This window comes from Acanthochromis polyacanthus, chromosome 17 (assembly GCF_021347895.1).
Source record: "Acanthochromis polyacanthus isolate Apoly-LR-REF ecotype Palm Island chromosome 17, KAUST_Apoly_ChrSc, whole genome shotgun sequence".
NCBI lineage: Eukaryota > Metazoa > Chordata > Actinopteri > Pomacentridae > Acanthochromis > Acanthochromis polyacanthus.
The window spans coordinates 31,485,032-31,512,071 of record NC_067129.1 but is presented as its reverse complement, the minus strand read 5'-3'; the positions used below and the strand labels follow the sequence as shown (position 1 = coordinate 31,512,071).

The 27,040-nt window shown below is 36.5% G+C and overlaps 1 protein-coding gene across 4 annotated transcripts in view; it reads right to left on the bottom strand.

Annotated features, from left to right (window-relative positions):
- The window catches only part of LOC127530513 (proline-rich protein 7-like), a 37,868-nt gene extending 11,094 nt beyond the window's left edge, over window positions 1-26,774 (bottom strand). Inside the window, exons 1-3 of one of the 4 annotated variants that reach the window (XM_051937409.1) lie at window positions 26,353-26,774; window positions 18,779-18,899; window positions 10,943-12,122 (exon numbers count right to left, since the gene is read on the bottom strand). In XM_051937409.1, the coding sequence (XP_051793369.1) occupies window positions 10,943-11,297 (355 nt within the window). In that variant the 5' untranslated portion in view covers window positions 11,298-12,122; window positions 18,779-18,899; window positions 26,353-26,774. The remainder of the gene's footprint in view (window positions 1-10,942; window positions 12,123-18,778; window positions 18,900-26,352) is intronic. The other 3 variants (XM_051937411.1, XM_051937410.1, XM_051937412.1) reach the window with 3 other exon arrangements.
- Window positions 26,775-27,040: the final 266 nt, after the last annotated feature.

Genomic DNA, 27,040 nt, shown 5'->3' with positions numbered 1-27,040 from the left:
GACACAACTGAGCCCAAAAAAGACACAAACGAGACATAAGACAAAAACAAGGCACAAAATGACAAAAATACGACTCAAAATACCCAAAATAAGACAACATGACAACAACAAGACACAAAACAGCAGAAAAGAAACTAAACTGTCCCAAACATTGTGTCTCTGCAGACACACTGACACTGAAGTTTGTCCATTTGACTCTTTGTCACAGTAAAATGAAGATGAAGCACCTGAGCAGCAGCCTGAGAGCAGAACAGCATTTTTTTCTTTTTGATGTTGGAGGTTTTTGATGAGAAATAACTGAACCTGGACTCATTACATTACCATTTATTAATGTTGGTTTTAGTGGAAGTAAAGCTCATATCACACATATTACGCAAAGATGATTAGCCTCTGATTAACCCCTGATTAGCCTCTGATTAGCCTCCTTTTAACTTTTGACTAGCCTCTGATTAGCCTCTGTTTAGCCTTCGATTGACCTCTTATTAGCATCTGACTAACCTCTGATTGGTGTCTGATTAACTTCTGATTAGCATCTGACTAACCTCTGATTAGCATCTGATTAACCTCTGACTAACCTCAAATTAGCCTCCAATTAACCTTTGATTAGCCTCTGATGTCCGTCTGATTAGCCTCTGATTAACCTCTGACTAACGTCTGATTAGCCTCTAATTAATATCTGATTAGTCTCTGATTAACCTTTGATTAGCCTCTGATTAGATTCTGATAAACATCCGAATAACCTCTGTTTAGCCTCTGATTAACCTTTGATTAGCATCTGATCAACCTCTGAAAAACCTCTGATTAACCTCTGATTAGCCGCTGATTAGCCTCTGATTAGGCAATGGTTAGCTTGTGATTAGCCTCTGATTAGCCTCTGATTAACCTCTGATTAGCATCTGATTAACCTCTGACAATCATCTGATTAGCCTCTGATTAGCCTCTGATTAGTCTCTGATAAGTGTCTTATATGGCTGCAGTGAAGTTTTTATCCATCTATAATGAAATGCGTTTCCATTTGTAGACACCAGGGGGCGTAGTTTGTAAATTATACAGATTTACGAACATGATGAAAATCTACGAGGAAGCGAGACGTAGAAGGAGCTATTCTGCTAATAGCTATTAGCCATTTGCTAAATAAAAGAGTAAAAACAGGAAATCTATCAGATTCTGACGTGCAGGAGTGACTTCATAATTGTTTAAATTGATACAAAATATATGTGTGTGACTGTCGATTTAATTACAGTTACAGCAACAAAGCAAACCTACACATCAACAAACATCGGCGTGTTGGAAATCAACAGTTGTTTGTTGAACTGTTGCCATGGCACCCGGTGTATTTATGGATGCAAACGTGTGTCTTTGTGTGTCGGCGTACGATCCACCACTCCTCCGTCAGGCCCTGCAGATACCTACAGGATCAGACCCTCATTGTTCCTCCAAGCAGCTGCCAGGTTGGCTTTAAATAAACATCAGAGACCATGTTTCCACTGCCAGGTTCAGTTTGTGAACGATGTGACTGTATGTGGCGAGAAACTGACAACTACACCTGATGTCTGAGGTGTTTCTACTGCTTAACTTATACGTTTAGATGTCTAAGATTCATAACTGAACTCCAAAAACTTGTCTAAATTATTTTAAAAGCAAGTTGTACAAGTCAAATAACAAGGAAGTGCAGCAAGTCCAATGTGATGCAATGTAAACAACTTGAAATAATCATAATAAATGACATTAAAATAGTAATCCTGTTTAAAAAGTTGAGTCTTTATTGGGTTTTTCTTGTGTTTCCTTCTTTAATAACTCCTCACGAACCAAACTTTGCTGGTAAATGTGGTTTCATTTGTTGATTCTGCCTCTGAGGAACATTACAGGTGGACAGTAAACATGTCTGCAGAACATCTCACCTCCTCTGCATTCACACCAACACCACTAAGAGATCATCTCGTGCAACATTTGCCTCTGAACGGCTCCAACCTCTCAGCCAACACCACCATGTTAGAACCATTTAATGCTGTTAGAAGTGAAAGCAGATCAGCAGCGTGTCGGAGCTGCTCGCTGTGTGGGACGACAGCCGAGCGACGCATGAAATCTGCACTTCATGTTGCCATTTCACTGTCTGGTTGCATAACATCACATAGAAATCAGGATTAGAGCTGCAAGCCTTTTCTGCAGGGCCTGATGTGAGCATGTTGCCAACACTGTACAGTTAGAACAGCTAAAAAAGACCAGAAACTACACAATAATACCAATATCTGTAGTTTTGCTTTTCTCAGTGATTTGTGCAACATCAGTTTAGCATTTAATTTCATGTTTTCATTTCTTAGGTGTAATATTTCAATTTTTATCTCATTTCTAGGTGCATAAATGTTTCACTATCATGTGTGATATTACTTATTGTCTCAGTATAAGTACACGTATAACCTTTTACTGCTCTATGCTAGTCGTATTTCAGCTAACTTATTTCAGTATTGTATCATACTCACATATTATTGCTTTTCTACTTTTTAAGCACTGCATTTCTTATGTTTTGTCATTCAGGTGTTAGAGTTTAGAGTAATATCTGGCATAAGAATTTCGTCCAAGATTAATAAAGCTTATCTCATTGTATCTTAGCTTAGCTTTGCTTATCTTATCTTTTCTTAGTTTTTCTTATCTTAGCATAACTTAATTTACTTTAGCTTATCTTATTTTAGCTTATCATACCTTAGCTTAGCTTAATTAGCTTATCCTTTCTTATCCTTTCTTTTATCTTATCTTATTTTAGCTTAACTTAGTTAATTATCTTTTCTTTGCTTATGTTAGCTTAACTTATCTTATTTTAACTTAGTTTAGCTTAGTTAATTATCTTATCTTAGCTTACCTTATCTTTTCCTAGCTTTTCTTATCTTAGCATATCTTAGCTTAACTTAGCTCATCGTATTTTAGCTTTTCTTATTTTAGGTTATCTTAGGCTGTGTCCGAAATGGCATACTAGCGTACTACATACTACATTCTCAAAGAGTATATACTGTATACTACGTACTATAAGTATGATTAGAATGCCAACCGTTCACACTGTAGTATACTACTACGTTTCCCATAATGCATTTCAAACCTCCGACGACAAAAACCGGAAGTACGGCTATCAAATATCGACCTGAAGCCGGCATTCTGCCGGCTTCAGGTCGATTTTACGCTAACAAACAGTCGCATAATTAATGTGGGAATTTCAAGCCGGCATTCCTCATGCAGTTACACACGTGGACAAAATTGTTGGTACCCCTCAGTTAAAGAAGGAAAAACCCACAATTCTCACTGAAATCACTTGAAACTCACAAAAGTAACAATAAATAAAAATTTATTGAAAATTAAATAATCAAAAACAGCCATTACTTTTGAATTGTTGATTAACATAATTATTAAAAAAAACAAACTAATGAAACAGGCCTGGACAAAAATGATGGTACCTCTATAAAAGATTGAAAACTATTTGACCAGAGTGACATGATTAACTCAGGTGTGTCATGTAATTGACATCACAGGTGTTTCCAAACTCATAATCAGTCAGTCTGCCTATTTAAAAGGAGACAAGTAGTCACCCTGCTGTTTGGTGAAAAGGTGTGTACCACACTGAACATGGACAACAGAAAGCGAAGGAGAGAATTGTCCCAGGACATCCGAAAAAAAATTATAGACAAACATCTTAAAGGTAAAGGCTATAAGACCATCTCTAAACAGCTTGAAGTTCCTGTGACAACAGTGGCTCATATTATTCAGAAGTTCAAGACCCACGGGACAGTAGCTAACCTCCCTGGACGTGGCCGCAAGAGGAAAATTGATGACAAATTGAAGAGACGGATCGTTGGAATTGTATCCAAAGAGCCCAGAGCAACCTCCAAAGAAATTAAAGGTGAACTCCAAGGCCAAGGTACATCAGTGTCAGATCGCACCATTCGTCGTTGTTTGAGCCAAAGTGGACTTCATGGGAGACGACCAAGGAGGACACCACTGCTGAAAAAAACTCACAAAAAAGCGAGACTGGAATTTGCAAAAATGCATGTTGACAAGCCACAAAGCTTCTGGGAGAATGTCCTTTGGACAGATGAGACCAAACTGGAGCTTTTTGGTAAGGCACATCAACTCTATGTTCATAGACTCAAAAACCAAGCATACGAAGAAAAGAACACTGTCCCTACGGTGAAACATGGAGGAGGCTCAGTAATGTTTTGGGGCTGCTTTGCTGCATCTGGCACAGGGTGTCTTGAAAGTGTGCAAGGTACGATGAAATCTGAAGACTATCAAGGCATTCTGGAGAGAAATGTGCTGCCTAGTGTCAGAAAGCTTGGTCTCAGTCGCAGGTCATGGGTCTTCCAACAGGACCACGATCCAAAACACACAGCCAAAAACACCCAAGAATGGCTGAGAGAAAAGCGTTGGACTATTCTAAAGTGGCCTTCTATGAGCCCAGATCTGAATCCCATTGAACATATGTGGAAGGAGCTGAAACATGCCATTTGGAGAAGACACCCATCAAACCTGAGACAACTGGAGCTGTTTGCTCATGAGGAGTGGGCCAAAATACCTGTTGACAGCTGCAGAACGCTCATTGACAAATACAGAAATCGTTTAATTGCAGTGATTGCCTCAAAAGGTTGTGCAACAAAATATTAAGTTATGGGTACCATCATTTTTGTCCAGCCCTATTTCATTAGTTTGTTTTTTTTAAATAATTATGTTAATCAACAATTCAAAAGTGATGGCTGATTTTGATTATTTAATTTTCAAGAAATTTTTATTTATTGTTACTTTTGTGAGTTTCAAGTGATTTCAGTGAGAATTGTGGGTTTTTCCTTCTTTAACTGAGGGGTACCAACAATTTTGTCCACGTGTGTATTAGCCAGATTATGCGAATCGTTTGAATTGTAGCTGCAGGCTACTGGAGGTAGCTGCTACTTGTTCTGTATGCAAAGCGAGCTGCTGCAACTAGCTGCTAGCATTCAGTAGCACGTTGTGAGGCGTCTGACAAATTTAAAACGTTGGTCAGAAAACGCCTATTTCTCAAATCTGTGGGGTGATTAGGATGACTACTTAACCACATAAAATAAAATAAAAATCGCCCCGGTCCGGCCACAGATCCCGCGGAGGCTTGCATTTCGGTGGATAGCTCGCAAAGCATTATGGGGTGGTTGAGTATGACTAGTGTGGTCACCGCGCATACTTAAAAATTTTCCGGATATAGTATACATCCGGGTATTTCTCGCGTACTCAATCTTTTCATACTATCTAATGTGAACGCACTACACACTTATTTTGATGTCACACTTAGTATGAGTAGTACGTTAGTATGCCATTTCGGACACAGCCCAAGTTTAATTAGCTTTTCTTCGCTTTTCATACCTTAGCTTAGCTTAATTAGCTTATCCTTCCTTATCCTTTCTTTTATCCTTTTATCTTATTTTAACTTAGCTAAGTTAATTATCTTACCTTACCTTAGTTTACTTTACCTTAGCTTACCTTATCTTTTCTTAGTTTTTATTATCTTAGCTTATCTTTTCTTATCTTAGCTTAACTTACTTTAGTTTAGCTTATCTTAGCTTAATTAGCTTATCTTAGCTTATCATAGCTTAGCTTAATTAGTTTATCCTTTCTTAGCCTTTTTTTCTTATTTTAGCTTAACTTAGCTTAGCCTATCTTATTTAAACTTATCTTAGTATAGCTTATCTTAGTGTAATCAGCTTATCTTAGTGTAATTAGCTTATCTTAGCTAAGTCCGGACATGATGCGACGAGCTGCCTGGGCTCTGCACGCCTTAGCTAAGGTGGAGGAGAACCACTCAGAGCTCACACCACATGAGTCCCGACTCCTCAGTGTCTCCCCTAATAAACTCGTGGTTTCTCATGTTATCTGTGATGTACTCTTTTTGATCTAATTATCTTATTTTATCTTATCTTTGATTAGCTTAATTAGCTTATCTTGTCTTATGTTATTTTACCTTATTTTCTCCTAACTTAGCTTATCTTATTTTAGCTTAATTATCTTATCTTGTCTTATCTTATCTTAGCCCATCATATTTCATCTTATTTCATCTTTTCTTATCTTAGTTAATCTTATCTTACCTTATTTGATCTTGATTGGTCATTTCTGCCTCCTAAATGTGAATTTGATGCATTTTTTCATAGTAAATTTAATATTTTGTTGTTTTGAGAGTTGCAATATTCACCATCTGTTTAGAAAACCAAACAGTCGTCGTTGCCAAATATTTGTTGCTTCCAGCTTTTCTAAAATGTGAATTTTGGAGTTTCAGGTTGGAAATCCAGCATTTCAGGCTTTACGTTAGATTAGAAACGATGATAGGTGTTATTAGTGTCACTATAAACAGCATCTGTCTGCATCTGTGCAGAAACATCACTACTTTTATCAGGCTTTTATTGTCTGCTGCTGCAAAGACGTCACAGTTTGTATTTAGGATCTTTTTACGTCCATGAATTCAGACGCTGATGTTGACTCTGAAACAGTTTTTCTGTCTCGTGTTGCTCATTAAAGGACCTGGATATGAAAACATGATAAATGAGCTTTAATTTACTGTTGGAGGAGTTTGGCTGTTTCCTCCCAGCAGGACTTCCAGATGGCTGCTGCAGACTCAACCGACTCCGACTGACATTAAATTTAGAAAAGTAATAACGCCGCTCATCCCTGAGTCAATTTGCATTCGTCAAGTTCTTAGGTTTATAAACCTCCAAAACTGATCCCGTCAGCCTGGAGACGTCGTGGAACGTCAATTCAGGCACCAGAGATGAAAACAGACACGCTCACAGTTAAATTAACCGACATTAAAATATTTAGTTTGCTGTTAATTGCTCATTTCAGCACCTCAGACCTGTTAAACTGAACAGTACCTTTATAAAAATGGCAAAATTACACCGATTAATAAAACCAGAAACTGTAAAAACAGAAAAATTTACGGGATTTTCAGCTTTCAGACGATCCTTGAACTGCTCAGCTGAGACATTTTGTTCCATCTGGAAAATTAGCCCAATCTGAACTTAAAAATGACCTTTTACTCTACAAATCACAGGAAAATGTGTCTTATTTAATTTATTACCATAGTTTTTTAAAACTATAAATGCATCATGAAAAATAAATCTTTAAAAAAAAAAAAAAAACTACCTAAACTGCAGAAAATGTCCTGGAAGGGCTTCTCCTGTTTAATTCCATTTTTGGTGTCGTTATTTTCTCTGTGAATTTATGGACTCATTTAACATTTGCCATTTTTATACTGTTCATATCTTATTTTCACTACAGATAATTCACTAAATATGAGCAAATTTCTATTTTTTTTTTAATTATTGATTTACTATGAAATACTCTGTTGTTACTATGTTGTTGTTTTTACAGTTAAATTATTTTATTATATTGTTTTTATCTCATGAATCCTTTTTTCAAATAAAGGTTTCTTAATTTTCATTTATTTTTTGTAGATTTACCATTAAATAACAGCTAAAGTCATATTTCCCCATTACAGATATATGATAAAATAATAGGAAATGTCTGTTTATTACCATAGAGTTACCATCAAATAACAGTTGGTAAACTATTAATCTAATTTTAAATTTATTTCATTTATTAATTATTTATTCACTGTGCATTTAAAAAAAAAATAGATCCAGCATTATAGCCTTATAGAAAATATTCCACGATGGATTAAAAAAGATTAAATAATTTAAATTATAGTAATTTGAAAATTTTAGTTAGCTTGTTTTTTATTGCAAAAATGTCCTATTATCACTTTTTAAATCACTGCTATAAACCGATTTATTTAAAAAAAAAAATTCTAATCACAGCAGAAAGTCTAAGTTGTGAACTGCCAGTACTCTGATTTATTCAACATCTGCAATTTTAACACTATAGATAAACCATTAAATTACAGCTAAAGTCCTATTTTCATACTACAGATACAATTTAAAATAATAGGAAATGTCTATTTATTATAGGTTTACAATCAAATAACAGTTGTTCTATTATTGATTTGATTTTATATTTATTCTATTTATTGTGTTTTTTTAAAATATATATAGATCCACCATATAGCACAAAACATTATGTTTCCACTATAGAGTAAATAATAATAAACAATTATTAGAAATTTGAGCTTTTTTGTTTATTTGTCTGTTTGCTAGTCAAAATGTATTGAAACCTGCCCAAAATTATTCAAAACCTTCCCAAAAACAACCTAAAATTTGTCCAAAAGGACTCTTTTTTTCCAAAATGACCTAAAAATTACTCACACTTGAATAAACCGACCCCAACTTGTCCAAAATTACTCAGAACTTAGACAAAACAACCAAAAAATTGTCCAAAATTACTCAATTTGTGTTGCAAAATGTCCAGCGTTCTCAAAATCTGGCAACAACATGACTAAAACTTTGTCCAAAATGACTCAAAACTTGGTCAAAATGGCCTAAAATGTGTTAAAAAGATTATTAATAGCTCTAAATGACTCAAAATGTATCAAGAATGGCTCAAATTTGTCTGAAAATATTCAAAACTTGATCAAACTGACTAAAAATCTGGAAAAAATATGATTAAAACTAGTACATCACGTTTGCAAAATTACCTACAAATTGTTGAAAATGGTCCCAAATGTATCAAAAATGACCCAGACTTTGTCAAAAACGATTCAAAATCTGGTAATAATTTGACTAAAACTACTCCAAAATGACTTGAAGTATTGCTTTTACTTTGGAAAATGTCCCTTTATGGCTTCTCGTTTGGTCCCTGACTCTTCATAAAAACATCTGTAGCTGCTGCATTTTCCGCCTTCTACTCTGAGCTTGGCCGTGTTTTTTATCGTCGCTTATTAAAAGCAGTAACACTGCAAACATCCAGTAGTTCCTGAAGCCTCGGAGCAGCTCAGCCGGCCGACAGCTGCCTCCCCTGGAAACCGAAGCTCTCCATCAGTCTGCTTCGTGACCGAGGCTCCAGCCAGCTTTTGTTTCTGTCGCTGCTCGTTAACCGTCTCCGACACCAGCTGATGCTCCTCTGCTCCACACTAGTCCCTCGTTCTTTCATCACTCTGCTCCTATTACTGCATTTATTGCTTCTTTCTCTGCACATCTGATCTGTAAAATCTCACCTAATGCAGGAAACCAACTAATCGGCTGCAGTCAATCAGAGCATCCTCTGCCGGATAGCGAACTGCTTCCTCATTATGCTAATGCGGCTCACTGCTGACTATAATTTCCACTGCATTTGCACTTCTTTCTCCCCTCCATTTCCAGTTTCTTCACACTTCAGGTGGCTTCCTGAAAAGCCTCTTTGGCTTTCTGAGCTGCAGCCTGAATTCCTGAAAGGTGTGTTTATGTCGGCTAGCAGGATGAAGCAGAATCTCCCCAAAACTCATGAATGAATTTCCATAGAGAGTGTTGGACCGAGGGTGAAGGCTGGAAATGTGAAGTTAAATTTGACGGAAAAGAAAAGAAACAACCATGAAGAAGCAGAGAACGCAGAGATGTCTAGAATGCAGAAGGAAACCGCTAGGATAACTAGCATATCATTTATCATAAAATGACTGAAACTAGTCCAGGAAGCCTTGAAATTGGCACACAATGACTTGAAATCTGTCCAATATGACCTAAAATTTGTTTTAAAAGATTATTACTAGTTGCAAATGATTCCAAATATACTGAACTTGTCCTGAAATACTCAAAACCTGATCAAACTGACTCAAACTTGTCAAAAAATGACAAAAAAAGGTGACAAAAATTAAACAAAATCTGGCAATAATATGACTACAACTAGTCCAAAATGTTTTGAAACTTGACCTAAATGACTTCACAATCATTACTACGAGTCCCAAATGTATGAAGAATGACTCATGCTTGTCCTAAAATACTCAAAACTTGATCAAACTGGCTCAAACTTGGCACAAATGAATCAAAATTTGTCCAAAATGATTCAAAATTTGGCGAGAAATGACTAAAACTAGTCCTTAAATGACCCCAAATTTACCTCTGGAGGAATTCAAACCAGCAAAATTACCTGACATGCTGACCCAGGTCAAGGATAAGTCACAACTGTCCTAAGATACTCAAAACTTCATCAAACTGACTTAGACTTGTCCAAAATTTGTCCAAAATTACTCAGACTATTACAAAATGTATTGAAACTTGACCTAAATGACTCAAACCTTGCCCCAAATTACTCAAAATCTGTCGAAAATGACCTAAAGCTTGTCCAAAATACCTTAAGAATGACTCATACTCATCCTAAATTACCCAAACTTGTCAAAATGTGTCCAAAATTACTCAAAATTTGTCTAAAATGACCCTAAGCTTGTCCAAAATACCTCAAGAATGACTCATACTTGTCCTAAATTACCCAAACTCAAAATTTGTCCAAAATTATTAAAAATTTGGTGAGAAATGACTAAAACTCGTCCTGAAATGACCCCAAATTTACCTGTGGAGGAATTAAAACCAACAGAATTACCTAATATGCTGACCCAGGTCAACAATGACTCATATTTGTCCTGAAATACTCAAAATTTGATCAAACTGATTCAGACTTGTCCAAAATGACTCAAAATCTGACCAAAATTGCTCAGAATTTGGCAGAAAATGCAAGTAGTCCAAAATGATTTACAAACACAACCATAATGACTTGAAACCTGTCCAAAAAGACCTAACATATCTTTGAAGGGATTATTATCGTTATTATTAGTCCCAAATGACTCACAATTTATCAAGAATGACTCATACTTGTCCTAAAATACTCCAGATTTGATCAAACTGGCTCAAACGTATCAAAAATGACTCAAAATTTGGCAAAGAATGACTCAAACTAGTCCAAAATGACTTGAATGGTCCATAATGACTCAAAACTTGTCTAAAATGACCTAAAATTTGACCAGAAGTTCTTACAATTTGTCCACATGTACCTCTGGAGGAATTAAAACCGGCAGAATTACCTGGCATGCTGACCCAGGTCGCTTGCGGCATCGGATGAGGAACCTGCAGAGGAAGTGGTGGTGGTGAAAGCGCCTGAGGAGGGCAGAACTGAGGCGGCTCTCTGGGCAGCTGTGGAGGGCACGGAGGCGCCGGCGGGGGAGGAGGAGGAGGCGGCGGATATCCTGCGGCATGGCAGCTGAGCGGCTCCATGTCCACGGTCCGGAGACACTGCTCCCTCAGCCTCTCCTCACGGCGGCGCTTCAGCCGACGCTGCAGGAAGCTGCAGAAACAGCAGAGCATGACGATGAGCGCCCAGACCAACCAGAAGCCGGCGAAACAGGCCAGGAAGGTGTAGGTGCCCTGCGACATCACCATGGCGGTGACGGGAACAGAGGAGCTGAGAGGGGCCGGACCGGAGCGTCGGGTTCACAAACGGTGGCACATTTGGTGATAAAAAACACCGAGCTTAAATACTGACAGACATCTAAGAAATAATTACTGTGCTTGATGAGAGGCTTTGTTTTGAGATGGCAGCTCTGTTCAAGCTTAAACAGACTTTAAAAAAGCTTCTGGCGTCAAAATTGAGTCAAAAATGTCAGCGTCAGAGCTGAATGTTCAGCATGATGCAGTTACAGTCTCAGATGAAGGCTGGAAGTCATTAAGAAGCAGCATCTTTGATAAAATGTATAATCACAGGCGTCCTAATTAAGCTAGATCCGTTCAGAGATTAATGAACGACAAATTATGTGTGTGGAAGTGGGAGGCTTGGCATGCAACAGCAGCAAATTCAGTCAAAAAAGTCTGAATAAAAATCTAATATTTCATCTTAAATGAAGAATCGGTTCCTGGATGGTGTTCTGTATCCGTCCAGATGTTTCACAAGAACCTCCTTTAGGTGCATGAATCCCGCTCCGTTGTCCCACAGATGAGCTCCTTCAACATCCATTTAAATTCTCCAAAAGTCTCCTCTGGACTCCTCTAAGTAATCCACCCTCCGCCTCCTCAGCTTTCTGAAAACTTCTCCCTTATTTCTGACAGATGAACTGAGGTGACATCCAATCAGAAGCGCCAAAAAGAAAAAAGCCCACAGAAGTGATGTGTTGGTCCACGTGAAGCCCAACAGCTGGTCCCTTCAGGATCCGAGTTGGGGGTCCGTCCTCCCCCTCAGATCCCGGCGGGACTCCTCGGCCTCACGCTGCCCTACAAAGAGGGAGGCGACACAGATTCAGACAACATTTTGGACACAGTGAGAACACAGAGCAGCGAAAACAGCGTGGTTTTAAATCTCAGCTGTTCGGCCGGGATTACGACGCCGACCTCGGGGGGCCGAGTATCGGTTTCACACTTCACAGAGCAGCTCACAGAGAAAATATTCACAGCGGTGAAAGAAACAGAGTTACTGGTGAAAAGACAGAATACAGGACACACTATCACTAATTTTGGTTTAACTTAATCAGATACTTTAACAATCTACTGATGTCAGTTATAGATTTTAGGAAACATTTTACTCAAAATTCTGCAAAAACATGTAATTTGTCAAAGCCACAAAAGTTTGAGAATTTGATGCCCCTTTCAGCAGGATTTGTCTGTTTCTGATATGACGATGCTATGGTTAAGATTGGGTTCTGTTTCGTTACAAAAATGACCAGCTTAGGCAAAGATAAAAACAAAAGTTCATCATTTGTTGACCCATCCATCCACCCCAACCTCCTCCCTTTATGGTCCCTAGACTCCAACATCCATATCCATATGTTTCATCTTCATTTTTCATCATTTCATCTTTGGCTAAATTAAAACTTAAACTTCGGTTTAATTTAGCTAAAGATGAAGTCTGAAGTTCGGTGTTTGTTGGACTAGCCATCCACCCTGACCTCCTCCATCTACGGTCAAACAAAATTACACTCCTTCATTGTGTCCGAAGCATCTATATTTGTTGTGTAACTTCCTTAAAGTTAAGGCTAATTTTTTGCTAAATTAAATCTAAACTTCCTCAAAATTTAGCTAAAGAGGAATTCTGAAGTTCATCGTTTGTTGACCCATCCATCCACCCCGACCTCCTCCCTCTATGGTCTACAGAAACAAAACCAGAGTCCAAAATTGAGTTTGATGCATTTATATTTTTTGTTTAGCTTCCTTTAAAGCTTAGGTTCATCTTTGGCTAAACTAAACCTCAACTTTCTTAAAGTTGAAGTTTAGTTTAGCCAAAGATGAGTTCTGAAGTTCAGCGTTTGTTGACCCATCAATCCACCCTGACCTCCTCCCTCTATGGACCTTCTACAGAAACAAAATCAGACTCCAAAATTGTGTCTGATGAATTTCTATTTTTGTGTAGTGTCCTTAAAGTTTAAGTTTAGTTAACTCAAAGAAGTTCTGAAATCCATCGCTTGTTGACCCATCCATCCACCCTGACCTCCTCCCTCTATGGTCCCCCTACAGAAACAAAACCAGACTCCAAAATTGTGTCCTATGCATTTTTACTTTTATGTAGCTCCCTTAAAGTTTAGGTTAACCTTTGGCTAAATTAAACCTAAACTTCCTTCAACTTTAGGTTCATTTATCCAAAGATGAACACAAAAGTCCATCGTTTGTTGACCCATCCGTCCACCCCAACCTCCTCCTTCTAAGTTCCCTCTACAGAAAAAAAATTAGACTCCAAAATTGTCTCTGATGCATTTACATTTTGTGTGTAGCTTAGTTAAAGTTTAGGTTAATCTTTGGTGAATACTAAACCTATCCTTCCTTAAAGTTTAGATTTAGTTCAGTCAAAGATAAACACTAAAGTCCATCGTTTGTTGACCCATCCATCCACACCGACCTCCTCCCTCTATGGACCCTCTACAGAAACAAAGCCAGAGTCCAACATTGTGTTTGATGCCTTTTTACTTCTATGTTGCGTCCATAAAGTTTAGGTTTAGTTTAGTCAAATATAAACACTAAAGTCCATCATTTGTTGACCCTTCCATCCACCCTGATCTCCTCCCTCTATGAACCCTCTACAGAAATGAATTCAAACTCCAACTGGCCAAAAATCATGGTTTGTACGACAACAGAACATCTTTGGATTTAAAGAAAGCAGCAACCTCCTGGACTATAGGTTGGTCTCTAAACGGCAGAAAACAAACTAAATAAAAACTTTTTCAGTGAACCTCCAGCAGAATCAAACTAAAACAGATGAAAGTCGCTGGTTTAGTTTGTAAATTGGCTCAGTTTTGAATTCCGGAGCAGACGTTCTTCTGGACATTTTGTTCTTTCAGTTTTCACTGATTGAGGGCAAAAGATCTTGCAGGGCTTCATGTCAAAGACCCCAAACAGTCAAACACTAATTAGACGACAGAACTCCATCTGGTCGGATCTGACTAAAGATTTCAGACTGAACAACTATGTCTGACTGATGGTGGGAGGTTTTCAGTAGATAGTTTACATTTAAACCATTTCACTGCAAAAGTTGTCTTTGAGGTGGATTTTAATCTAATTTTGGTTGTGTTCTTTCTCTTTGTGGTAGTTTTGTGTCTCTTGTTGGTGCCTTTGTGTCTTTTTTTGGTGATTTTGTGTCTCTTGTTGGTAGTTTTGCATTTTGTTTTGGTTAATTATTGTTGTTTTTGTGGAGTTTTGTCATCGCAAGATGGTAGTTTTGTCTCTCTCTGGCGGCCTAGCATTTCACTGTTGTGGTTTTCTTTTGGGGTTTTTTGTTTGTTTTGGCATTTGTTGTGGTTTTGCATCTATTTTTGATAGTTGTGTGTTTCGTTGTGGTGTTTTTTTTGTGTGTGTTTGTGGTCATTTTGTGTCTCATGGTGGTCTCTGAGATGGTTTTGATTCTAATTTTGTCTTGTTAGGGTTGTTTTTGCTTTCTTAGCATTGGATCATGACCGGACTGAAGGTGTCCAGTGGATGAAATTCTAAAAGACGCATCCAAAGCACCAAGATCAGTTCAATAGAAAATCATCACAGACACTAGATAAACAACAACAAGGATGAGGAACGTTTCCAGTTCACTTCTCAGGACTTCAGGTCGACCTCTGCTGCAGTTTGAGACGTTTGAAAAAGACACTTGTTCTGTATTACTGCAGTATCCATGTCATGTTGATCATCTTCCACCTCACCTCTGGGAGTCACACCCCTGTGTCTATTGTAATCTAAAATTCCTTCCACGAGGTGATTCATCTTTGGAGGGCTGTTGTGAGGTCGCACAGCCGCTGATATTTCAATCTGCGAGCGCTGATGTGGAACGGAGCTTTTGTTTACTCCCCACGCTTCCTGCCTCTCATCAAAGAGAAGCCACTCAGGCCTCCACACCCACATCCACAGCACTCACACTATTTATACCTTTTTGCCTTTTTAATCGCTCTCATTTGAGCCGCACTTTGCTCCATCTGATCTGAATGTAGGACAGAAAACACAACCAGAAGACGATTTGAACTCTAATAGCTGAAGGGTAGCGGTGAAATGTGGAAAAAAAACGTTGGAGGATGTGACATAATGAACATAATATGATCTAATTGGTGCTTTTAGAGCTGTTACGGACGTTAAAGGCGAACCGAAGCCACTCGAAGGGCTTTACAGGCTGTGAAAAAGGAAAACAGGTCAGTGGTGACTGAACTGCTTTCCACCTCTAATGCATGTTTATCTGCAAACCTCAGACTTGCATAAGGCAGACTCAGATGCATATATTACAGCGCTCCCTCAAAAGGGTGAAGTTTCAAGTTGAGGTCGAACAAATAAGGGTTCAGTGTTTTCCTCTGCGGATCTGAAAGCAGCCGATCTGTCGTCACTTTTCACTCAGAGCGAAATCCCTCCCGATCGCTGCCGGTGTCGGATAAACATCGCAAGATCTCTAAATTTTAACCTGCTTTCGTTCTCAATAGTTCTGAAGGTCATGAAGAGTATAAAGGAGCTGAAATGAAATCATGACAGTGAAGTTAAAGTTTAGATTTTCTGCTTTAAACACACTGGAAATGTCTGGACCTGTGTCAGAGGAATAATGTAGGACTCTTTGTAGACATCATCCAGTGCTAGAACTAATTAAATGCAAACCGCTGAAAATTCACTAATTAAAAATATATTAAATGACAAGGCACGTGTAAAAATGTATTGTAGATTAGCTGTAGTACCTGTTTGTTCCACCAGGTGGAGCCCCAGTTTCTTGGATTACCACAAGCAGAAAGCATTATGGGAGTTTAGCTAGCAACGGGCACCATGATAAAGACTTCTGTGGCAGTTAATAAACCACAAACTGAAAACATGTAATAGTTTACTTGGGTGTCTTCTCCAAAATCATTTTTTGTGTTTTTGCATTTGTGTGTGATGGTTTTGTGTCTTTTTTAGTAGTCCTGCTTTTGGGGGTGGTTGTGCATCTCTTTGTGGTCAGTTTTCCTGTTTCTGTCATGTTTTTTTGGTCTCTGGTAGGTAGTTTTGTTTCTCTGGTCTTTAGAAATTTGTTGTGCTTTTACATCTCTTTTTGGTGGTTTTGTGCCTCTTTGTGGTAGTTTTGCATTTTCTTTTGTGGTGGTTTCAGTCTCTTTTTCATAGTTTTGCATTTCTTTGTGATAGTTTTGCGTCTTTTTGTTGTGGTTTTGTCTTTTGTTGGGTTGTTTTTTCTTCTTTTGTTGGTAGTTTTGCATCCCTCTGTGGTTCATTTCCGTGTTTTTGTTGGGTCTCCGGTGGCTTGGAATTTGTCATGGTTTTGTATCTCTTTTTGGTGGTTTTGCTTCTCTTTTTGGTGATTTTGTGTCTCATTGTGGTGGTTTCGTGTTTTTCTGCAGTGGTTTTGTGTTTCTTTGTGAAACGTTGTCTCTGTTTGGAAGAGAAGAAAACTGTTAAAAACTTCCATCCGTAGTTTGGACAACTTGATCACATAATTGCGGATATTTGATTTTATCTGTGCAAACAGGTAAAGATTGGATTTATTGATTATTTCAGCGGTGATCAGGATAAACAGATATTTGTGAGTTTTCGGATGTGAAACGCCTATAAAACACCTCCAACTGTCAGATAAAATACTGCGTTTGGTCTGACTGCCACTCTTTGAAGACTAGAAATGCTAATGACTAATTGTTAATATCTTAATTGTGGTAATAATTTAACCACTTAAAAACAAATCAGATCACTAAGGTCGACAAGTGCCATGCATGCTAGTAAATGTATTGTAGATCAGCTGTCGTACCTGGTTGTTCCACCAGGTGGAGCCTCTTAATATTTAATACTGTAGAGCTCAGAGGAGGCGTCACTCAGACTTCAGTTCATGTTGGCAAGCAGAGAGCATTGTGGGGGTTTAGCTGGTAAAGGGGCAGCATGACAAAGACTTCTGTGGTGTTTAATGGATTCCGGACAGAGCTAACACATGCAGGTAACTGTAATTTAAAATAATATGATAATAATAAGTAAGTGAAATTTATGTATATAGCACCATTCACAGATATAAAATCAGAAGGTGCTTTACAGTAAAAATAAAACAAGGATCATACCATAATGCTAAAGATATTAAACTATTGTAACGGGGGAGCAACAGCAAGAATAAAGCAGTGAAGATCAACAAAAGGCCTTTTGGAAAAAAAATATTTTCAGCTAAATGAAGGGGTTAAAGTGATTTGAATTAAAGCAAATATTGTGTGTTTATGCCTAAATGTAAAGAAAATATGCAAAACTGTCAAATGTATGAAACTATTAATTGAATATTGATTAAAAAAGTATGTTTGGATGCACCGAGTACCGTTCAGTTCCATCTTTAAACAAGCAGTATAGTTTAATCAACCTTTAAATGTCACTAAATGTTATGAAATGACAGGTTTAGGTCATAAACTAAAGAACTCTGGACTTTAAATCTTTGTTTCTGGATGTTTTTACACAGTTTTTCACTTATTTTTAAACATTTTATCGCACCATGTAATTTGGAAATCTACCAAGACAACTCTTTAGATGCTGAGTTACTCATACATTTAAGCATTTTCAGTTTAATAGCGTCATTTTAAACCGCATTTTGAAAAGTATAGTTTGACCCCAGCAGTCACATGACCTCGGCCCATCTGCTTACGTGTTTAAATGCTGAGAATAATGAATGTTTGAATCATGAATCACCTGCTGCAGCTTCAAACAATCAGACCTCGAACTTTAAACACAAAGACGATTCTTCCAGTTTTATTTTCCGTCTTTCTGATCCTCCAGCTGCTCCTCAAACCTCCATGTTCTTCCTCTCCAGGTGAGTTTAATCAGGAACAATCATCAAACTCCTCTGCAGCTCTGGAGGATTTCTGCTTCTTTCTTGCTGAGATAATTCTACTAATTATTCTTTTGCAGTTTTCTGTTGTTTATCTGAGGGCCTGGAGGATTATCTTCTAGTTTATTTATATTAATATTTCATGCTCACTGCTTCTTTTACCTTCTATTTTTCTCTTATTCTCCAAACTACCCAACAAATATTCAGTCTTGTTCTCTGTGCGTTTGCCTCTAAATCATTTTTTTTTTAATATTCTGTGTTTTGTCAGGCGCTTGTAAAGCACTTTGAGCTGCGTTTGATTTGTTTTTGAAAAGTGCCTCAGTAGGAAATTAAAATAAAACGGCTTTGGTGAAAAGTAGTAAACAGATATTGGCAGCGGTTTGTGTTTGAAGGCAGAATCTGTACAAATAACTATAAATAAACGCCAGGAGCAGGAGCTGGAGCTGCGACTGTGTTTTCACACGTCTGGGGCAGCAAATAAAGGACGTAAACGATGAAAAACGTTCCTCAAAATAAAATAAGGAAAAGTTACATGACGGTTTGTGCTAAAATCTTCACTGTAATGTCGCTTGAAGCTTTATTTTTGTTTAATTTGACTGAAGTGAGCTGATTTTAAGCTGTTTTACAAAGTGAATTTTATGCTTACAGTAAATTCTGATGTCAGTGAAGCTGAATAAACTGGATCGAGGACGGATGCTGTTGGATTCCAGCTGAGGAACATCTGGAGAGAGGTGAGGCCTTCAGTACTCTTAGTTCACAATCTGAACCTGAAAAAAACACACCAGTGGGTTTAAAAGACAAGAAAAAATGGCAAAAATTTCACCATTCATTGGAGCCAGAAACTGTAAAAACTGAGAAAATTACCAGATTATCAGCTTTCTGACAGTCCTTGAATGCATCATGTGTGACATTCATTTCAGTCAGGAAAATCCACCATATTGAAGCTTAAAATTGTGATATTTCACCCAAATCCCTTTGTTTTACACAGGAAAAAACTTTCCCTTGACTTGCATTCAGGTAAAATACATGAATTTTTCTTGTCTGAAGCCCAATTTATAGTCTTGTAAATTCATTTTTTTTTCAACTAAAAACCCCAAATGTTTCAGTTTACTGTGAAAGAAGTGGAAAAACTAGCAGATATTCCATTTTTCAGGACCCAAAATGGTGATTTTTGACATTTTTAGTTGAAACTCTGAACCCTAAAACTCACCAGCAGGTTTGAAAACCTTTAAAAGCAAACAATAAAAGGCAGAAATTACATCATTTAACAGAAATGATAAAAACAGAAAAAATCTGCATATTTTTAGCCTTCTGACAGACCTTGAACACATCATGTGTGCTGCTCAGTTCAATCAGGAAAATTAAGCAAATCTCAGCTAAAAATTGTGATATTTCCTCCAAATCTCTTCATTCCACACAGTGAAGAATTTGCTCCTGACTTGTATTCATTTAAAATACATGAATTCTTATTATCTGAAGCCCGATCTATAGTCATACAGCTTCATTTTGTTAACCAAAAATCCCAGATGTTTGAGTTCAGTGGCGAAATTAGCAGACAGTCCCTTTACCAGGACTGAAAATGGTGATTTTTGACATTTTTAGTTGAAACTTTGAACCCAAAAACCCACCAGTGGTTTTGAAGACGCAAGTAATTTAAAAGAAAAAAATAAAAGGCAAAAAAAAAATGCATGATTTATCAGACAGAAAGTGTAAAAATAGAAAAAAAAATCCTCAAATTTTCAGCTTTCCAATGGAACTTGAATGCATCATGTGTGTTGCACAGGTCAGTCAGGAAAATTAACTATTATTTAATCAAAATCACTATATTCTACGTGTTTCGCTGAAAAAAAACAACAAAAATAAATCGTTTGCACTAAATAAATTCCGTAAAAGACTAAAAATTCTGGATTAGTCAGAGAAACTGTGAATGTGTGGCTGATTCAACTACGACCGACAGTCACAAGACAAAAATTCAAAGAGGAAAATGAATCAGACTGGATCAATGAAATAAATGCAGCACGGCTCTAAAACAGAGGACACATTCAGCACGGTGAATGACGCCACGCTGAGGGGGAGGGCCGGCAGGACGTCAGGATTCACAGCAGAACACTGAGAGGCTGTTCAAACCAAATGTCAGTGACGAAGCGCAAGTTCAGCAGCGTCAACATTCACGTTACCGGCTTTTTAACAGCTGAGGGTGAAGAGTCTGGTCCTGTTCATGGGACAATAATTATAAACTACACATGAAAATCAGTCCGTTCGAGAGCAACCATGAATGTGAACACAATAGAACAACAACTCTGTCTCTTTTCTCTCAGTTTAAACGTAAAGTGCAGCAGCAGATGTGAAGTTTGGAAGGTAAATTAATGCAGAAACAGGAGACTTTAACTGTTAAAAACCATGAAACAGGTGAATTAACCAGGAATCAGCAGCAGGGGGCGCTAAATCACAGCTGCTTACATCAGTTTAATACATTTTTCAGGTAATAAAGACACTAATTTATAATTTTTTAAGTAAATGTCATGACACGATCATTGGTTCCTTATGAACCTCGTTTAAATTCTGTCACCTGACAAAATAAATGTTCAAATTCCAGTTTAAAAAACAAACTAAAGCCCCTTGAAGTCAAGTCATGGTTTTTTATGCAGCAAATTTCAGACAACAGCAAAGTGTTTTCTAGTAAATAAAGGCTATGAGGGGTGTTTGGGATTAAATCAACTAGTTTAAATGTTAATTTAAATGCTAATTGGACTCTAAAAGTGAAGAATAATGTTAAAATCCTTTACAATATTTACTGTCTCAATAGTTTGTGCAACATCAGTTTCAGAACCTTTTTATTTTCATGTGTAATATTTGAATTACATGTACGACACTGTCAGTGTAAGGATTACTTATTACTTCAGTATATCTGTCAGCGTTACACCAAACTGTTCTATTCTCTTTACTTTTGGTAATTCAGTATTGCCTGGCACAAGAATGTCCTCCTTCGAGATGAATAAAAACTTCTTGTTTTATCTTATCTCATCTTTTAAAACCGTGATTTTACCTCAGTAATTTGCATATCGGGGATTAAAACTTCATAAAAATCATCTAAAACACGACTTTACCCGACGACAAAACATAATAAGGCTGAGATCCTACAGTGTTATTAATTATGGAAAATAAACGAACTAATATGATTAAATATCTAAGGATTCTGGGTATTTTTAACTACACAACTGAACCAAACTTTAACCATAAGGGTTCCAATAAATCAGTGTGACAGAAATGTTTGTTTACTATAAAAATATGTTGGGTTTAATGGAGTTTCTTTATTCTTTTCAGCAGCGGTACGAACCTGAACCTGGACGGTTTGGACTGACCAATCACAAGGTAGGAAACATGTTAAAAAAAAACGGTGTCTGAGGAGCAACCAATCAGAGAGCAGCCTCAGGTCAGCTGATCACCAAACATTGAAGGGACTCCAACACTTTGGTTTTCATTTCAAGGTTCCAAACTGAGTGAAAAGACCTGAAGTATCTCCTAATCATCCACGATAAGAGCTGGTAAAAAAAAAACCTTCAAATGTGAACGTAGGAGTTTCAGATCAACTTTTGGGCCCTGAGTCATTAAATATTCAGAATCTGCCAATATCCAGTCCCAGTCCGACACTGTTTTCCAAGAAGGCTCACAATTCATGCATATTAAAGTGATTAAAATCCATCCAGTGTGTCACTTGACAGCTGAATACCTCAAAAAACTGCATTTCTGCATCCAAGATGTTCCCCAGTGGTATTTAGATGGTTGGAAACCTGTAAAACTTCAGTAGAACACTGTCTGGAAATGTAGCGTTAGAGGGTAAATGTAGCGTTAGAGGGTAAATGTAGTGTTAGAGGGTAAATGTAGCGTTAGAGGGTAAATGTAGCGTTAGAGGGTAAATGTAGTGTTAGAGGGTAAATGTAGCGTTAGAGGGTAAATGTAGCGTTAGAGGGTAAATGTAGTGTTAGAGGGTAAATGTAGTGTTAGAGGGTAAATGTAACATTGGAGGGTAAATATAGTGTTAGAGGGTAAATATAGTGTTAGAAGGTAAATGTAGCGTTAGAGGGTAAATGTAGCGTTAGAGGGTAAATGTAGTGTTAGAGGGTAAATGTAACATTGGAGGGTAAATATAGTGTTAGAGGGTAAATGTAACATTGGAGGGTAAATGTAGTTATAGAGGGTAAATGTAGTATTAGAGGGTAAATGTACTATTAGAGGGTAAATATAGTGTTAGAGGGTAAATGTACTATTAGAGGGTAAATATAGTGTTAGAGGGTAAATGTAGCATTAGAGGGTAAATATAGTGTTAAAGGGTAAACGTAGCGTTAGAGGGTAAATGTAGTGTTAGAGGGTAAATGTAGTGTTAGAGGGTAAATGTAGCGTTAGAGGGTAAATGTAGTGTTAGAGGGTAAATGTAGTGTTAGAGGGTAAATGTAACATTGGAGGGTAAATATAGTGTTAGAGGGTAAATATAGTGTTAGAAGGTAAATGTAGCGTTAGAGGGTAAATGTAGTGTTAGAGGGTAAATGTAGTGTTAGAGGGTAAATGTAACATTGGAGGGTAAATATAGTGTTAGAGGGTAAATGTAACATTGGAGGGTAAATGTAGTTATAGAGGGTAAATGTAGTATTAGAGGGTAAATGTACTATTAGAGGGTAAATATAGTGTTAGAGGGTAAATGTACTATTAGAGGGTAAATATAGTGTTAGAGGGTAAATGTAGCATTAGAGGGTAAATATAGTGTTAAAGGGTAAACGTAGCGTTAGAGGGTAAATGTAGTTATAGAGGGCAAATGTAGCATTAGAGGGTAAATATAGTATTAGAGGGTAAATATAGTGTTAGAGGGTAAATGTAGTTGTCGAGGATGAATGTAACATTGGAGGGTAAATGTAGTATTAGAGGGTAAATGTAGTATTAGAGGGTAAATATAGTGTTAGAGGGTAAATGTAGCGTTAGAGGGTAAATATAGTGTTACAGGGTAAATGTAACATTGGAGGGTAAATGTAGTGTTAGAGTGTAAATGTACTATTAGAGGGTAAATATAGTGTTAGAGGGTAAATATAGTGTTAAAGGGTAAATGTAGTGTTAGAGGGTAAATGTAACATTGGAGGGTAAATGTAGTTATAGAGGGTAAATGTAGTATTAGAGGGTAAATGTACTATTAGAGGGTAAATATAGTGTTAGAGGGTAAATGTAGTGTTAGAGGGTAAATGTAGCGTTAGAGGGTAAATGTAGCGTTAGAGGGTAAATGTAGTGTTAGAGGGTAAATGTAGTGTTAGAGGGTAAATGTAACATTGGAGGGTAAATATAGTGTTAGAGGGTAAATATAGTGTTAGAGGGTAAATGTAACATTGGAGGGTAAATGTAGTTATAGAGGGTAAATGTAGTATTAGAGGGTAAATGTACTATTAGAGGGTAAATATAGTGTTAGAGGGTAAATGTACTATTAGAGGGTAAATATAGTGTTAGAGGGTAAATGTAGCATTAGAGGGTAAATATAGTGTTAAAGGGTAAATGTAGCGTTAGAGGGTAAATGTAGTTATAGAGGGCAAATGTAGCATTAGAGGGTAAATATAGTATTAGAGGGTAAATATAGTGTTAGAGGGTAAATGTAGTTGTCGAGGATGAATGTAACATTGGAGGGTAAATGTAGTATTAGAGGGTAAATGTAGTATTAGAGGGTAAATATAGTGTTAGAGGGTAAATGTAGCGTTAGAGGGTAAATATAGTGTTAAAGGGTAAATGTAGCGTTAGAGGGTAAATGTAGCGTTAGAGGGTAAATGTAGTTATAGAGGGCAAATGTAGCATTAGAGGGTAAATATAGTATTAGAGGGTAAATATAGTGTTAGAGGGTAAATGTAGTTGTCGAGGATAAATGTAACATTGGAGGGTAAATGTAGTATTAGAGGGTAAATATAGTGTTAGAGGGTAAATGTAGTGTTAGAAGGTAAATGTAGCGTTAGAGGGTAAATATAGTGTTAGAGGGTAAATATAGTGTTAGAGGGTAAATGTAGTTGTAGAGGATAAATGTAACATTGGAGGGTAAATGTAGTATTAGAGGGTAAATGTAGTATTAGAGGGTAAATATAGTGTTAGAGGGTAAATGTAGTATTAGAGGGTAAATGTAGTATTAGAGGGTAAATATAGTGTTAGAGGGTAAATGTAGTATTAGAGGGTAAATATAGTGTTAGAGGGTAAATGTAGTGTTAGAGGGTAAATGTAGTGCTGTTGTAGTATTGACATTATTTACAGTTTTGGCTTTGGCCTGTTTTTTCTTTTGTTTTAATTTGTTTTACATTTTTTTATTTTTTACAGTAATCACAGAAATTACTGCCTTTTCTGTGATTTTGTTCAATATTATATACATTTAACAAAAATAGAAATTCTGTGAAATAACATAAGTAATTTACCATTTGCAGTTCTTAATTATATCATTTTACAACAAGTATCAGTAAAATAGTCATAGTTTTGATTAGTTAAATGCAGTAAAATAATGACATCTGTAATTTATTTAAGACATTTCTAAATTTTTAATATACATTATTTTTGTTTCAAACAAAAGCAAATATATGTAAAATAATGAATATGATATGTAAATATTTCATAAATTTAAATATGAAAAGACAGATGTTTAAAATTTTGACCTTTTTTTTACAGACATGTAAATTATTTCTCTTTTCTGTCATTTTACTAAAAATTTGCAATTCAATGAAACAGAAATTGAGTAAAATAATAATACATGACAATTATATAATGAACATATATAATATAGAAAATAATTACAATTATTAAATTGTTAATATAAATATTTTTTCCTTACCAGCAAGTATCTGTAAAAAAAATCCATAATAAATCTTATATAAATCAAAATTTGAAAAAACCCCCAGATATTTGCAGTCTTGACTTGTTTTGTTGTTTTACAGTAAATGTGTAAATTAAATATTTTTAATGATTTTACTACATATCAGTAGCTTGTAATAAATTGTGTAAAATAGCAGTTAAAATATATAACAATAAATATAATCAAAAAAATTATTTACCATTTTTCAGCAATTAATAAACATATCTTTAACAGCCAATATATTATACAAAAACTTTAATATTTAACATAATATAGATGTAAATTATTTTAAATTTTATTTTACAGTAAACATGTAAATTAATATTTTTCCAAGATACCTATAATTTATCAAAACAAAAATTATGTGAAATAACTGTAAAAAAATGTATTTCTCTGTCTTCAATATACATCTATTATATATATATATATATATATATATATATATATATAGCTTAGGTGTGTTTTAATAAATAATATCTTTAACAAAACACAGAGGTTCAGCAAATAAAAACAGTTTAAAATTATGTATTTTCAAGTTCTTAACTCTCGTAATTTGAGTAATTTAAAAAGTGAAATAACAGCAAATTGTTTGTGAAAAATGTATTTATTTATCTGTGATTTATTTATTTGTGTATTTTATTTGTGCATTTATTTATTTGTGCCTTTATTTGGTTATATTTATGCATTTATTTATTCATTAATTAGTTTAGTAGATTATTTATTTGTGCATTTATTTTTGTTTAATTGTGTATTATTTTTATTGGTGTATTTCTTCATTTGTGCATTTATTTGTTTATTTATTTATGTATGTATTTATTTATTTCTCTATGTATTTATTTTTGCATTCATTTGTTTTTGATTTGTGAATTTATTTATTTATTTATTTGTCTGTGTATTTATTTATTTTATTTACAGTCTAGACTAAAATAATAAATAAATTGGATTCATCCAAGACACAAATTGAAGCTAAATAATGGATCATTTATTCAAACTTCTCCAGTTTTTCCTGTATTTTCTGTGATTATTATTTTTTTGTTTTTGTTTTTGGTATCCAGAAAAGTCCCTCAAAACAAACTGTTTCTGCGCCTCAAACTCCAAACCGCACTGATTCGGGTTCTCCGTTACGCAACGCCGTTAAACGTCTCTTCTTTAATTTAATCCGTGAATCAAACAACAGGAGGGTTTGTCATTTGGAAAATAAAATAAAAACCGCGACATTACCGCCAATAAATAAGCGTCTGAGCCGCAGCGCAGATGGAAAAACCCTCTGAGGATCAACAATCATCAGTAATGATCGATAAGGATCGATAGGGATCGATAAGTGTCCTTTGATTTCCACAGGTGACCAGAAATCAACTCACCTTTAATTCTTCTGCCGTCTCCCACCAAATGACGCACTCGCTTCCCTTCGTGCCATTTAAGTTTGCTTCTCCAAAAAAAAAGAAAAAAGAAAAAGAAAAAAGATGAGGAATCAAACAGATGAAACACTTTCCAGCTCCGTGTCCTCCAGCGGCTCTGCTCGGGTTTCCTCCCCGCCACAGACGCCTCCTATCCGGCTCTCTCTCCGCTCTCCTGCCCGCCGGAGCTGCGCGTCGTGTTTTGGCCGCTGACGGTGATTAAAACGCGGATCGTGGGTTCACCTTGGCGGCCTGGCTCCTCCCTCCGGATCTCTCCTCCGGTCCGTCCCTCCGCCTCCTCCGAGCGGCAGAAGGAGCGTTTCGTGACGCTCCGTCCGTCCTTCTGTCTGTCTGTCTGGATGATGGGAATCCAGATCTGGCTGCCGGAGGGGGGCCGCTCCAAGGACGCACGACCTGGCCAATAAAAACCAGACTGTGAAGGACGCAGAGGACAAACCCAGCGAGATATTCAGGATATTCACTAAAAAGTTGCACGTTTATGGATTTAGACTCTGACAAAGAAAAGAACTATGTGCAGTTTTAGGTGGAATAAACCTTTAAAATTATGACAAATCATTAAAAAGCAAATTTTTCGGTAGAATAAGCCCCGAAAACTGTGAGTAGCCGGACAATAAAAAGTATTCTAGGTGGC